At 36.9% G+C, this 15,473-nt stretch overlaps 1 protein-coding gene across 10 annotated transcripts in view; it reads left to right on the top strand.

Moving 5' to 3' along the window:
- The window catches only part of PDS5B (PDS5 cohesin associated factor B), a 99,943-nt gene that overhangs the window by 18,191 nt on the left and 66,279 nt on the right, over window positions 1–15,473 (top strand). For 9 of the 10 annotated variants that reach the window (XM_085536259.1, XM_085536255.1, XM_085536257.1 and 6 more), the window contains exons 2-7: window positions 1,980–2,105; window positions 4,699–4,902; window positions 9,142–9,228; window positions 9,318–9,415; window positions 10,703–10,829; window positions 15,279–15,359. In XM_085536259.1, coding sequence (XP_085392385.1) covers window positions 1,998–2,105; window positions 4,699–4,902; window positions 9,142–9,228; window positions 9,318–9,415; window positions 10,703–10,829; window positions 15,279–15,359 — 705 coding nt within the window. In that variant the 5' untranslated portion in view covers window positions 1,980–1,997. Of the gene's footprint in view, window positions 1–1,979; window positions 2,106–4,698; window positions 4,903–6,426; window positions 6,474–9,141; window positions 9,229–9,317; window positions 9,416–10,702; window positions 10,830–15,278; window positions 15,360–15,473 lie in introns of those variants that run through there. The other variant, XM_085536260.1, reaches the window with a different exon arrangement.

The raw sequence follows: 15,473 nt of genomic DNA, 5'->3' as shown, positions 1-15,473 counted from the left end.
CCCCAACTTTCTCACTATCTGCTTTTGCTACAAGTTTAAGTAGAGCTCATTTTAGCTGCCCTGTAGATGTACATACAAAGAGAAGATAAACAGCATTGGCTGCTGCATAGCTATAGAATTGTATTGCATATCACGGCTGTCAAGTGTCTTCAGTTAATATGCTGGAAAGCGAGGTGACAGTGGTACGTGACATACATAATAGATGATGTGGGCAGTGAGCTCAGCAGCTTCACCCAACCTTGTGTGAGTGAAGGATGAAAAAGTAAATAAGGCACACGATGAATTGTTGATGACCTTTTATACTGAAATACACTTGTCTTTGTTCGTACTTACTATAGCCAAATAACATACCCCGATGTTTGAACTGGAAACTTTAAAATAAGTTGGAGTTGTCAGCTCTTAGCTTTGGCCTTAAGTGACCTTTTTCTTTCAGTAAAGATAAGTGGATAATTGCATCATTGAGGGCTTTCTTTTTCAGACTTGGCGTCTCACATATTTCTTAAAAGCTGTTCACTTTCTGGTGAGTTAGTCTGATTTTGTTCCTTCATTTTCCCCATTTCCTAAAATAAAGGTCGTACTGTATGTGTTCTTTACAAAAAACATTTCACGAAAGCTTACTGAAGGTTAAGTAAAAATCTTTAACTAACTTTGTGATCTTGATATGTGAACTGAGGGATACAAAATGGGTTGGGATATTTGCGGGCATGAGTGGATGAGTTTGTTTCATGTTGCAGTTTTCTTTCAGTGTCGAATGACATTGATTTAGGTGCTGAAGTCTCAACTGTGGCAAGTTACACCATCCTCTTATGGAGTGTGCTGCTGTCCTGTCTCTCCTTGTGAATTCTGGTCTGTTTTGTTGTTATAGTTCTGAGGACTTCTATGTTTTATATACGAGGTTAGTAGGAAGAAAATGCCTGACTTGGATTGCACAGTTCAGGAAGGCAAACACTGGGAGGAAGTATTTCAGACTAATAAAATGGGGTGGGGGCAAGGCAGTGGTAGAGAAAAGTTTCCTTTATTTTTATTTTTGCATTCTTGGCTGCGTTTGCATCATCTTTTTAAAAAATATTAATTATCCCAACACGTCATTTAGTTTTATTCACTGTTGTTTGGTTTTATTAATTGCTTTATGTAAATAAAGCTTTCAGTCTTGAAGTAGAAGAGTAATGGGCATCTTCTTCCTCTACTGCAGTAGGAGTTCGCATAGTTCAGGATGGGTTAGGTGACTAAAGTGACTGAAACACAAATAAAGGGACTGAATAACTGCGTTGTTTTTGTAACTGGAATTTAGGAATAAGATATTGTTGTTTATTTACACTTATTTGTTTAAAAACTTGGGTTTGTAGCATAGAGGAAAGACTTCCAATGAGCTTGTCTGTTCCTGTACCGACTGCATTCCCTTATAGATTGCTTATCTAGATTACTATCACTCTCTTCAGGGTGCGATAAAACTTCTTGAAAATGCAGTATCTGCAAATTAAAACTGGTGATGCATAACGCTTTTGAAGCACTGCTGTTCTGACTGCTGGGGAAATTGTGCTCTATTTAATTGTATAGAAAACACAAAGTTCACTTTAGATGACTGCATTCAGAGAGTGTAAGAATCTAAGCTGGCTGGAGTTTATTGTGAACAAGTGACCGTAACAGTTCAAACAAGTTACTTGGTTTCATCTCTAAGTGTGATGATCAAATACATTCAGGAATGAAGGGTTTGGACTTTTCAGTTGTGTACTTCTTGGAAGTTCTATTGTACTGTAGGACAGTGCTTGAACGTGAAAACCATTGTTGCCAGGAACAATCTGAAAAACAGAAGTGTATTTTGGTCAATTTTCTACTTGCTTACATAGTTTTTTCTGTAACATTTTAGTAACAATTTCGATCTTTCAAATCTATATAACTGGTTTTAAAAGTGGGACAGAAAAAATAAGCGTAAAGCAGATATTAATATTGACTCTCTTTTTTTCTTTTTCCCCTCACAGTTTTAAGATTGTGAAATCATGGCTCATTCAAAGACGAGAGCCAATGATGGGAAAATCACATATCCTCCAGGAGTCAAAGAAATCTCCGATAAAATATCTAAAGAAGAGATGGTGAGAAGGCTAAAGGTTAGTAGGAGTAGGTTGGGTTGGTAAACACGCTACCAGTAATTCTATGATGTTTATTGTGTACAACATTCAGTGGTCCTATTACTGTATTTTCTATCTGAAAGGATATTATTTGTGTTTTCTTCTGGGCAAAGCCTTTTCTATGCTTGGAAGGAGGAACTTGTTGGCTATTGTGCCTTCTGTTGATTGCTTTCTTGAAATGACTGGTCCATATATATTTGAAAGAGTTAAAAGAAAAAAAAAAAAAAAAAAAAGGAAATTAATTTCAAATGCTTAAATTTTGTTTTATCTCCTATAGTAAGTCAGTGCTTTTAGAGGTGAAAATACTGGAAAATGTGAAAAGGGTTGAGTCTTAATTTTGGAAAGAATGCAGATAGATCAGAATATGTTCTGTAAATGCATTTGTGCTCCTTACAAGGCTGATTATTAAAAGAGGCTAATATGAGAATAAAAAGTCTTTGCTTATACTATGTAAACGTGTACTAAGTCTCCTGATTATTTTATGACCAGTTTCTTTGGCCTAACCCTACAGAAAGAACGGAAATGCTTGGTGGATAATTATGTTGCTCCTGTTCTTTATCTACCCGTGTACTTTGACAGAGTGGCAGACTTAGTGTTATGCAAAGGGGAAGCCTGCCACTTGGGCTTGCCCTGAGAAACAGGAGGAAACAGATCTGGGAGAGGTACCTTACACGTTCTGTGACTGGGAAAAGCTTCATTTGGAGTTTTCCTAAAATGTACTTGTAAATTGCCTGGTATTACTACTAAATGAACAAGATAGTTAAAAACCCCAAAGCACAAGGATTAGTTCCTCCACCATTAACCTTTCTGTTCCTTTGGAATTAAATTGATGGGTGTTATAGTGCATTCTGTGATGCTTAATAGAATACAGTGTTTATAATTTCTCCTGCTGGGAGTTACTCATAAATACAGATGATAGTGCTGACATTTTTTTTTCTCCCCCTATTTTGGCTCTTAAAAATGCCTGCAGTTCTTACTGATATTTCTTCTCTTCTATCATCATTTGCTGGCTTTGAATTTTTAGTCCTTGTATTGTCATTTTGCAGGATAAATGTACTTTGCAGGATGTCATGTTTCTTGTCCAGCTGTTCACGCTGGCTTTGCATTTGTGATTATGCAGACAGAGCGAACCCTGTGTCCTCCTTTTACTGAATTGGATGATCCAGGCTATTGAAGACACCACAAGTGTGTACACGTACATTATAAACACAGTTGTAGGAGCTAAGGAAAACAAGCTTACAGTAAATGGACTGTTAACCTCCTCATTTCCCCCTCTGCTGAATTCACATAAGTATGGGAGAAGAAGCTCTTCTCTGTAGATTTTGTAATTCCATGCAGATAATTTGCTATTTGTTAAGTGAAAATGATCCATTTATCTAAACACAAATTATTGTGAGGTCTGAGAATAAAATATGCAGAGTGAATTTATGTATTAGCATAACTTGGCAAGCTGTATGAATTGCTGATCAACCCGTCCTCCAAATTATAGTGGGTGTGGAGGGGAGAAAGGGAAAACAAATGCTCAGAGATAGGGATTATACTGAAAAGGCGAAGGTGATAAATGTTTTTAGAAATGGTGGGTATTGTGAGGAAAGCATTTCTTCCAGTTTTACTTAATATTCAAGAGCTAAGGAATCATGTTGAGAATCATAAATTTTAGACCAGCAATCTTATAACATACCTTTCCATATGTTGTTTGAAATGGAATAGTAAAGAGTGTTGCTGAAGGAGAAGGTAGGAGCCAGAAAAATAGAATGGGTGAAGAAATGCGGACCACACCTGGAAGCTCCAGGAGTATCAATCATGGTGGATTGGGTGCAGTTTCAGGCTCAGGAATTCTGTAACTCATTGCTTTGCCAGAAACTAGAAAATTGTACTAAGAAAGTGATCTTGTTTTACTTCGTTTTCCTTAAGTGCTGTGACAGATTTGCTTGGGAGAAAGGCTGACTAATTCTTTTTTGTCAGTGTGGAATTTCATCTTGTTGGGGAAGAGAAATGGAAGATTCATTTCAGGAATGACAAAATCTGTGCTTGTTGCAAGAACACTTGTGACACTTGAGTATTCATTTGTTACCTTGTTAAATATGTACATTTAACTACTTTCCATAGAGCTGAACACTATTCTCCTTTGCTGTTTGTAGAATTACTTCTTATATTATCTAAGGGTGTTGAAGATAGTAGGAGAAAAAAAATTGGAAACTGAAAGAGAGAAAAGGGGAAGAATACATTGGAAACCTAAATACTTAAGGGAGGAATGCACAATTTGAATAAAGTTTTGCTGTTCTCCAAATTAAGTCTGTGACTCCTTCTGTATCTTTTGATTTCTGGTCAATCTGATGACGTGTTTGATCTACAAATATATGCAAAATCCTGCTGCTGGATTTTTGTCACCTCTGACAAATGGTGTCTGCTGGGACAGTTACAGAGAATTTGACTAATGCTTCTCATACCCTGAAAAATAAGGCACTGGGTTTGCTACTGCTATTCAAACTGTTACCGCTGTGTTGCTTCTGGTAGATGCTGTGCGTTTTGTCAACATGTGTATTGAAGTCTTTTTATATTTTCTTTACAGATGGTTGTGAAAACTTTCATGGATATGGACCAGGACTCTGAAGAAGAAAAGGAGCTGTATCTAAACCTTGCTTTACACCTCGCTTCAGATTTTTTCCTTAAGCATCCTGATAAAGATGTACGTTTGCTGGTAGCTTGTTGTCTTGCTGATATTTTCAGAATTTATGCCCCTGAAGCTCCATACACTTCACCAGATAAACTAAAGGTAAATAGAATTAATCTGTTTTATTTTCCATGCCTGATTTTTCAACTGAATTATTAATGTTTGGTTATAATTTCTTTTTCTCTTTTTATTTCTGGTTCAACTTGAGCTATCCAAGACGTTCATGTGATTCATGAATAAGGATGTTCTGTGAGATCAAAAGCTCATTGGATAAAGTGATATATAGTACATCTTTCAATAACAGGGATTTGGATTTATATTGGAAATAGGTGTTTTACTGAACTGTCTTTAGGGCTCATTAGTACTGGGCTGTTACTTTAGAATTTGTCTTCTGTCTATAGCTTTTATTGTAGTATCTTTCAAGATAGCTAATGCTTTCACTCAGAAAAACATGTCTGCTGTTTCCAGTTCAACTATGAAGAGATGGTTACTGGATTTCTGTCTATAAAAGCTCTACTGAAACAAAAATAATTCTGCTTAGAGAAACTATCTCTGATGTGAATTGGAGAATGCAGGAAGTACAAACATTGCTGGTCCCACTAGATGGAGATGGTTGATTGAGAAATGCCAACTTTGAACAGGCAGTACTGATCTGTCCTGTTTGTTTCGGGACTTTTCATTTTAGGTTGATATTTTTTTTATTTGTTTTGAAACTCTTATTTTAACAGCTGTCTGATTTTCTTTCTGGCTTAGAAAAATCAAACTCACTTTGCTGACACGACCTGAGTCTAGACTGCTGAAGTGACTTATACAGAAAATATTGCAGGGGAAAATAATGCTGAAAATTGTCATATTTTATCTCCCTGGCTTAAGAGTGTAGTACAGACACACTCCCCCTTCATGGTAGGATAAAAGAACAGCGGGGGTGAAAGGTGTGTCTATTACAGTGGGAAAAATCACTCAGTTTCTGATTTAATGGCCATGTTGAAAGTGCTTAAGCAAGGTCAACACTACAGTTGCAATTGAAATTGATACTTTTTTACCTGACATGCTGGAGAGAAACCTGGAGCTTTATGCAAGCTGTATTTTTCTGAATTGTTACATCTCTGATCGTACTTACTCAAGTTACCTCTTTTGTTGATTACATCATCTCCAGCTTCAGACAAGCACGGCCTTTCTCTACTGGACTGTGTTTGTCTGATGTTAAGGTTCCTAGACTTTCAGTTCAGTTTTGAGTAGTTTTGATTAGTCTGTTTTCCCTTTGCTTGCTTATTGGTCTTTTTTTCCTTCAGAGTTTGGCTAATGAATGATAGTAACCCTCTGTACACAATTTCACTTGTCAAATACTATGATGATTTACATTTTATTATTGGGAAGTTTACATTACTGGTCTTTTATTTACAGTGCAATCATGCTACTAGTACTTACACCTCTGAATAGACTACAAACTTCCTCTGTCAGCAGCCAGTTCTGTAATCTGTGCAGATTTTAGAATTCAGTCTCCTGATGCAGATTTCTAAATGAGAAATAAGGACAGGACAAACAATAGACCTTTGCCTGGGGCTGTTGAGGTAGATCATTGCAAACCAGTTTCCGCTGAACACAGCTTTTGTGGTTGCAGGACAAGCTCTGATACATATGTTGAAGAGTTCCCTCCACCTTAAGACAAAGAGGTAAGAGGAAGAACACTTCCTCTTGGGTTATATCTTGGCACTATTTATATCTAGTATTTAACATCATGCCTATAGTGAAGCTTTCAGAATCTTCTTTTGTAAGTATAGCGTCCAAGTTGAAGATGGAAAAAAGGAAGTGCTGCAATGGTTAATTTTTGGAGAGGGGGAAACATCAATCTCAAGTTTTTATTCTGACTTCACGCATCTCTTTAACTCATTTGCACAGTGTGTAAGCTACACAGGAAAGGGGTCAGGATTTGTGGTTCCCCTCTTTTATGAGTATCCTCAGCATAAATCTTTAATGCCTCAATGAGCGTTGAAAGATCTTTAACAATAGAGATGGAAAATGCCATGAACTGGGTAAAAGCAGAACTGGAGTAGGAGTGCTCCTCTGGGATATGGAAACTTAAATTAAGGCTGGGGAAAGCCTTAAGCCCAGTTTGAATTTTCTGGGGTGGAGGTATTCTCATCACTGGTTTGTGTCAAAGAAAACTGCTTAGGCTTATGGAAGTTACACTTGATGCAGCTGAAATGGAAGTAGTTAAGGGTGTATGCAGCAGCAGTGTCAAGCATCTGAATGTATTCTGTGGTGCAAGCTATGGCTCTGGTGTGCACTAAAGCCATTCTATGGTTAATTTGTATCCAGACAACAGTCCGCAGCAAATATCTGATGTTCTTCTTAAAGTTGAACCATACGCACTTGTGGTTTGGGAGTTTGGGTTTCAATGTGCGCTTGCTTTATGAAATCTGATGTGGAGCAGTAGTGACAAATTTGTGGAAGTGTTGTGATTTCTTAACTGCAGCCAAAGTTGATTTGTCCTGTGTTTTATGTGTATGAATGTGTGTTCAGGTGGTGTACTCTATGCGCAGAAAAGGGAAAGCTTTGGGTCATGTAACACCAGGTACTTAAAATTAACAGATACATTTCAATGTAGTCTGCCTTTTAAAACAGAAGTTGAGGGGAAAGAAAAGGATACATTTGTCAAGTTTTCAGACTACAACTTGTGAAGCATTCAGATGTTAGACTTATCTGTAAAATGAAGTAGTTATTATATTTGGCATTCTTCTAGATGCTCCTTTTCTTGTGTGGTTGAATCCTAACCTTCCCTGAGATTCAGTTTGTGTGGCTGCCAGACTTTGCAGTGCCTTCTGGTTTGTCAGTTCTTGAGATAATAGAGCTCACTGCCTGTGTGCTGTTGGCCTAGTAGTGCTTCAGGCGCTGCCTGTAAGGGAGTTCTTCAGACTGGTCTTTGTCTATGGACTGAATGCTTTTTAGTGCTAGGAGTCCATGAGGTCTACTCCTTGAACTGCATATTCTGGTTTAATTTCAGCTACAGAGTGAGCTTCGTGTGCTCTGTAACTGATCTGAAGCGTGAACCAAATGGCAGCTCTTCTGATCATCCATAGTTAACACATCAAAGCTACAGTCTTGAATTCCATGAAGCTGCATCTTTGAGCCATGTGCTTGCTGTACTTTTAAATTTTATTTTTCTTTTATTTTTATTTTTACCAAGAGGTGGTGATGATGTATGTTCTGATTCCTGTTTTTAACCTAGAGCAGTAAATGCTTGGCTTATCTATTAAGTCTGGATTTTGTGCTTGTAGCCTTAGTAAGATGGAACTATATTCTCATCTCTATCTCATCATTCTTGGTTGGGGACCAACGTGGAACGGTCATTTGAAAACATAACAGAAGAGCTTTCTAATCTTAAGCAAATGGTGTGTGGAAGAGGCTCATGAGCTTTCCTTATGTATAAATGTAACTCAGTGTGAGGATTATATTACAACTAGCTTATAGATCACAATTCCTTTCTTCTAAGGAAACTTTTCATGGTTAACTGTAAGGCTTTCATGTATTTATTACAGCAACTTTATAGATGTCATAATTAATTTGTACCTAAATTATTACTGATACGCTTGAGGCTGTGAACACTGTCACTGGATGATGATGATGTACTTCTCAGTCTTTTGATTTAAAATGGTAGCTAGAATTTTCTAGCTATTCATTTCTCAAATATAAAAAGTATTTAAAAAGGACACCTTCCTCTGTTTCCATTCTGTTCATAATTGATTGCTTGTTCCTTACAACCTGCTTAGATTTATTTTGAGAGATGTTTTTTGAAGTTTTCTGGTGCTGAGAATAGATACAGAAAGCAGGAGAAACTTAGGTTGTTGATTTTGTTGGTCTTTTACAAGAGATGTGATCTGTCACACTGTGATGGAAAAATGCATAAACACTTTACTTTATACGTATTGTAGTACTCTTAGGAAAGCTGCAGCTGGCTACTACTTTATTGCCTCTTTTCTCCAGTTCAAACCCATTGCAGCATAAGGTAAAAACTTAATTCTTTGTCCTTGTGAATAACATTGACTTCAGCCAACTGCAGCTTTACTTATCAGATTGTCTGGTTTATTTGGAAAAGGAAAACTTTTTCCTTCCTCAGAAAAATGAAACTTCCTCAATTCTTTTTGTAAAGAGTTTGAAGCATTTTAAGATTATTCCTTGAGGTGTTTTGTAGATCTCATTGTTTTTGGATAGTAAAATATTGTCTCTGTCATTACTACATACTTCTTAGTGAAGAATAGTATTAGTAATTTCAAAAGGTGGTTTATTATAGTTTTAAAAGTTTCATTTCAATTGATTAAATGTAGCTTCTTTTCTTTTCAGGATATATTTATGTTCATAACAAGGCAACTTAAGGGTTTAGAAGATACAAAAAGCCCCCAGTTCAATCGATATTTTTATTTACTTGAGGTAAGCTTGATAAACTAATACAAAGTTTAAATGCTATTTTTAAACTTAATCTTACATTAACTGCTTTATTTTTTCCCTCTTCAACTTAGAACATTGCTTGGGTGAAGTCTTATAACATATGTTTTGAGTTAGAAGACAGCAATGAGATTTTCACACAACTGTACAGGACGCTGTTTTCAGTAATAAAGTAAGTATTGCCACAAAAACATTATTGCATGATTGAGATGTTGTTTCTAACTTAAATGTTCAATCTGTTGTTAGGCTTTAAGCAGTCACAAGCTTAATCTTTATGACTGATTCCAATTCAGTTTAACTAGAAGTAGCTGTCCATTCCACATGCTTTGATTAAACAAGATACACAGCAAATTATTTTCATCCAAGTAGGTTATATTCATTGTCTCCTACTGCGTTTTATTTCACCCTTTTCTTGAAACTGAAGTTGAATGGTACGTTATACAGTTCTAAGAGAATTGGAAGAATTGCTGTAAAAATGTGGTACAGAGGATAGTGGACACTGGAAGGAACAGTCATCTAGTCCACCCCTCCCTGCTCAGCAGGGTCAGCTAACTGAGCTCCTCCTCAAGTATGGAGGGTCTGTGGCCTCTTGTTGCAAGCTGTTAATAGCATTCATTTACTTTACAAGGAAATAAATAGAATGTCGTATGTTTAAATGGTGTTACTGTTTAAATAGCTTTCAACTTGTTCCCATTGCTTTTTGTCCTGTCACTGGACACTACTGAGATGAGTCTGGTTTTGTCATCTTTACTTCCCAAATCAGGTATTTAAATATAAGAAGTTCTCCCTGACCCCTTTCTTCTCGAGGATGGGAAGAAAAAAAAAAAAACCTATCTCTCACAAATGCTGCTTTTATGAGAGCTGTTCCAGTGTGTAGTCATGATTCTGGCCCTTTGTTGGGCTGACTCTATGTCTCTGCACTGGACACAGCACTCCACATGTGAACTCAAATGTGGAGTAGAGAAGAAAAACTTCTCAGTATTCTGTCTTATTCTTGTGGTAGGGACTGATAAAGTCCTTTTTAGTAGTATAGTTGTAGAGAAAGGGGACATGAGATTTGAGAATCACAGAATCACAGAATGACCTGGGTTGGAAGGGACCTCAAGGATCATGTAGTTCCAACCCCCCTGCCTGGCAGGGCCACCAAACATACACATTTACTAGATCAGGTTGCCCAGGGCCCCGTCCAACCTGGCCTTGAACACCTCCAAGGACGGGGCATCCACAACCTCCGTGGGCAGCCTGTTCCAGGGCCTAACCACTCTCCTAGTGAAGAAGAATGCTATGAAAAGAGCTGTATGCAGCCCAGAAACTTCAGTGGTTTGACTTCTAAAAAAACTTGTAATTTGATTATTATTATTGATACTCTTTTCTTTTGGCATTATCTTGGAGAATATTCTGATTAAAACTTTGCCCTTCACGTGAATAGAACACTGAGAATTCTTGTTTTTAATTTCAGCAATGGACACAACCAAAAAGTACACATGCATATGGTTGATCTGATGAGCTCTATCATTTGTGAGGGAGATACTGTGTCACAGGAACTTTTGGATACAGTGTTAGTTAATCTAGTGCCAGCACATAAGGTAAGAGTTACTAGTGGTTAAATTTGTTTTGTAGTTGTTCTTAAGGTTTATCTTATATCACGTATTTAGAATTTTTGCTGACAGAATAGCTGAAGTATGTTCCTATTGTCTGATTTAATTTTTTTGTTAACCAACTTTAATAACTATAAAATTTAGTATCATTTTGTTGCTTTAATTTGTGTGGCGTAGGCCAAAGCAATAGCAGTCATTTTAAAGCTTTAATGTCATATGAATTTATGCATAGTTTATGATACGTGGCCAGTGGTGCCAGACATTTATGTGGAAGGTCCATATGTCCTTTGGAAAGCTTTCAATTAGTATAATGCTGTATCAACTGTTCAAAACACTGTGCTGCCCTAAGCAGGGGGGCAAAGGTTAATGTTGACTTGGTGTCATTAGAAGCACATTGGCGTGTTTTTGACACAGTCATAGAAATAATCAGAAACAGTGTCTGTCTTACCTTAATGAGTAGTGGTGATTGTTTTTTAAATAAAAATAATTAAAAATAAATTGTACAGTTAACTGTGAGAAGCAATTAACGGTAGACCTTTAACAGACCTTTTATTCCAAAAACTAGCCAGGTCTTACTAAAATCTGTTGGGTTACAGTCAAGGAGACTTATAAGATTCTGAGAACTCCTGGGAAATTATGTAGGAAATGTGAACTTAGCAGGATTTGGGATAGTTTGGAGTGTCACCTGACGGGTGTGGGGTTTTTTTCATCCTGAAAATTGAATTCAGTGAAAAGATTGAATGTTTTTTTATTGTTAATTTTAAAAGCATTAGAAGTGAGTGAATGGAGTGGATCTGAACTGAGAAATCGTGATGTATCCAGAGAATCTGAATGGGCTTTTCGTAAGATGCTTCATGCAGCACATTAATTATTTTTCTGTTGACAATGAAAGACTTACATATTTACCATAGTCTTGGGTTTAGTTTCAACTGGAGAGATTTTCTAGCTGTGTCTTTCAGGGAGTACATTTGTGCCAGGAAAGAAATCTGTGTGGCTAAAACAAAATTAAACCTTGGAATACAAGAAACAAAAGCAGGAGTTTGCAAAGTATTTCAGTTTGCATTTTTTCAGTTAAGCATTTGCTATTTGTTTCATGGCGCGATGTGTGTTGAACTTATTTGACTACGCTGTTCTTATGGTTCAAGTTTATTGAACTGATTTTTGGGTAGTTTGTATGCTGCTAGTTTGGTTCTAGCATTGAAGCAGTTTTGTTTCGTAGTGGGTTTAAAGTTATTGACTGAGAATGATTTAATAGGGTGAGGCATTTGGAATTCTGTATTTTCTTTTACCTCTGATGAAAACTTTGTTTGTCAGAAAATAGTGATACTGGTACTATGACTTCAGCTGTATAAGCAGTTCCATAGGGCACTAGGTTGAAGACTTGAGGAGCTTACTCTATGTATGTTATCAAAGGAGCCTTCTGTGACTTTTGGGAAGAGAAAGTTCACACAACTCCTGTCGTTATGGACCCTGGATGCTAAGATCCAGCGGCTGGGTTTTGATACTAAAATTACCTGAAGAGTTATAGTAATTAAATCACTAATTTACCAAAGGTTACTTCACTTACTGGTACTTTTTAAAAATCAAGGTCAGTGGTTTATTTCCTAAGAGAAGTGCTGGATACAAGTAGTAGTTCTGTGTAGAAAGTAATAAAACAGTGGTGCTAGCAGGATGACTGCAAAAATTCAGGCACAGGAGCACATACAGAGAATGTGACACATTATCAAATATCTGTCTGCTGTAATTAGTAATCACTGAAATAGTCTAAGATGTTCCATCTGACTTGAGCAAATATCAGATAATAAAGTAAAACAACACAGTTTGTTGCATCGTTGCCCAAATCCAAATTTCTTTGGTGTTTAACCATCTTCCTTTTCTGGTTTGGCTCTTCTTTCATTCTACAAACTCCATTGGAATTCTTCTGATAGGATTACCTTAAGAGGGAATCAAGTAAATAAGGAACTAAACCCAGAAAATATTGGAACCAAGGGAGAAGTAGTCGATATAAAAATGCAAGACAAATGAATAGTTTTCTCTTTTAATTACGCTTTTCAGATTATAAAGCCTTTATATTAGCACCTGTAAACAGTTCTGTGTTTGTGCAGTGTTAGCGGGCAAATTGTGCTTCATTTCCTGGAGTGTTTAACAGTGTTCCATTTGCAGCCTCAGAAGTGCTACAGGGAGTCCCACACTGCACATCTGACATGATTAATGTGCTTATCTTCTCAGAAAAGTGATATTGACAATTAAATTCCTAACTGTCTCCATTAGAAACTTGCTTAATAATTAGTACTATCTATCTTGGCAACACCTCAGCTGCTTTTTCTGTTTTGTCAGCCAACCTTAAAAACGTGTCTCCTCCCCTCCCTCAGAAGAACTAGAGGATCCATTTAAATTTGCGTTGTAAAGTGCTCTTGGATCAACTTCACCTGTTGTGTCCTTGGTAGTGGGAATAAAATTGAATATCTTTTTCAAATTAAGAGAAAAAATGCTTTAAAAAGATGTATTTCTTTAGGAATATTTGCTCTAGATATATTGTCTTAAAATTTAGATGTTATAAAAATTAAGGACGAGGTCGATGCTGGCCACACTACCTTTTTGAAGAAGAAGATAAGGGGCCTGTACTTGTTTTCTCCTTTTAAAATATGAGTGCAAGTTATTTCATTCTGAACTGCTTTGAGCTGTATTACATTGGACTTAGAGACAACTGGAAGAAGTGAATGGGAAAAAAAATCAGTAGGTATGTATTTCTACCACTGCCAACCACCCCATCGTACCTACCTGACTGGTTCTGGCAAACTGTCCTGGAGATCCTTGCCTATATCACCACAGAAATGTCCCTGCCATGCTGTGAGAGATCCTGCTGCCTTCTTTTGTCTGCAGGAGAAGTTAGTAAGATGTTCTGGAGAAGGGATGGCACAAGTTTTACACTTGTGAAAGGTGGTGATGCCGTATGAGAGTTTAGGTAAGGAAAAGAAGGAATCTAACTTAGATTTTACCTCATGGCGTTTCTCCTTTGTGAGAAGGTTAAAGCCTCATGATAAAGTTGAAATACCTTTATGGCTGTTGAATTAGTTAAGAAGACAGGCTTCTTGAACATATTCCAACCCATTTTGTTTTGGCCTGGTTTGCTCCTGTTTTAATTTCAACCAGGGCAATGCTGCCTTCCTGGTTTTGCTTATATCCTGAAGCTATAAAGGGAGGGGTACACTTTCTCCTGTGCTTTTAGGACAATTTTATCATTCATTTTCAAAAAAAATACAGCTTTTGAACATTTGAGGACTCTGGTACTTCTTCAGCAAAGAGCTTCCCTTTGCCTGCTCACAGCTTTTTAGATAGAATGGAGTGTAATGTGAGTAATTTACTCAAGGTTGGAAACTGCTACTTCTGGCCCTTATCCCAGCAAGTATTATGGTACTGGGAGATCTTTTGTCTGATATTTAATGGCTTAATTATGAAAGGTCTCTGTTCTTTTAGACTTCTTTTCCTAAGTCTGCTTGCAATAATTTCTGTTAAATTTTTACAATTTTAGTGATTAGTAGTTGTGCAAACGGCAGCTTTCTTAATATCAGCTGCTGTGTGAAAGATACAAGCGGAACGTGTCGTTAGTATAAATCCAAACAGATCTGACTCTTGGAACTTTGCTGTGTTAGGTCTGCAGTTCAGACCTGTTTTGCATGTAGATGAGATCCCGCTCGGGATACGGTGTTCACTCTCGCCCAGGTGAAAGCTGCTGTCTGGGCTTTGATGTGGTGAACTGCGGCAGTCAAGGATTTGGAACAGTAATTGCCAGTGGCATACAGTTCTTATTATGGCTGTGTATGCGTTTTTTTCCCCGAAGAGTCACAATTCTGATAAAATAATAAAAAGCAGATACTGCAGGGGGGAATACTTTGTTATTTTTATTTTTTCATGCTAGAACCTTCTCTTTTCTGGAATAGTGGCAGATTTTGTCATAAGACTGCCAGTGTTGGCTCTTACATCTCCTTTGCGTGTAAGTGATGGGGAAATTTTGCAAGGATGAAAACTAAGGAACTTGGGAAGAGAAGTTCTCAAAACTATAAATTGGGAATGAAAAAGACTGAAATTTTCATTTTCAGTGCTCAGAAACCTCCGAGATATCTTGTTTTGAGACCAGTGAAATGAAGCAGATTGTTCTGAGAGTTCAGTGTAGCCTGTTAATGCCTTGAAGTTGCTTCATATTGCTTTTCTAATTTTTGGCGAAGCTGATAGAGAGCAACTGGAAAATAAGCTCTGATCTAGGAGAAATTTTCTAAGCTTTGGGCTTGTTTTGGTTTGACTGTATTATCTTTATAACTGAAAGTATAAAAAGATGCTGTTTCTTTAATATGTTCATTGACGTATGGTAAATCAAAACTCTTCTGTTTATTGTTTAAGATTAATTCATGTACTTAAAACATTTGTTTTATTTTTCAGAATTTAAACAAACAAGCCTATGATTTGGCAAAGGCTTTGCTTAAGAGGACAGCACAAGCAATTGAACCATACATTACTAATGTAAGTGAAGACTGCAAACAAATATGGAAATAAATATATTTTCAAACAGTAAGATGTGTTATGAAAAGAATGAATTGCCAATAGTCATAGAATCATAGAATGGTCGTGGTTGAA

This window comes from Coturnix japonica, chromosome 1 (genome assembly GCF_054131305.1).
Source record: "Coturnix japonica strain WE chromosome 1, WE-NBRP24, whole genome shotgun sequence".
NCBI lineage: Eukaryota > Metazoa > Chordata > Aves > Galliformes > Phasianidae > Coturnix > Coturnix japonica.
The sequence above is the reverse complement of the archived record's forward strand: the minus strand, read 5'-3'. Positions and strand labels throughout refer to the sequence as shown.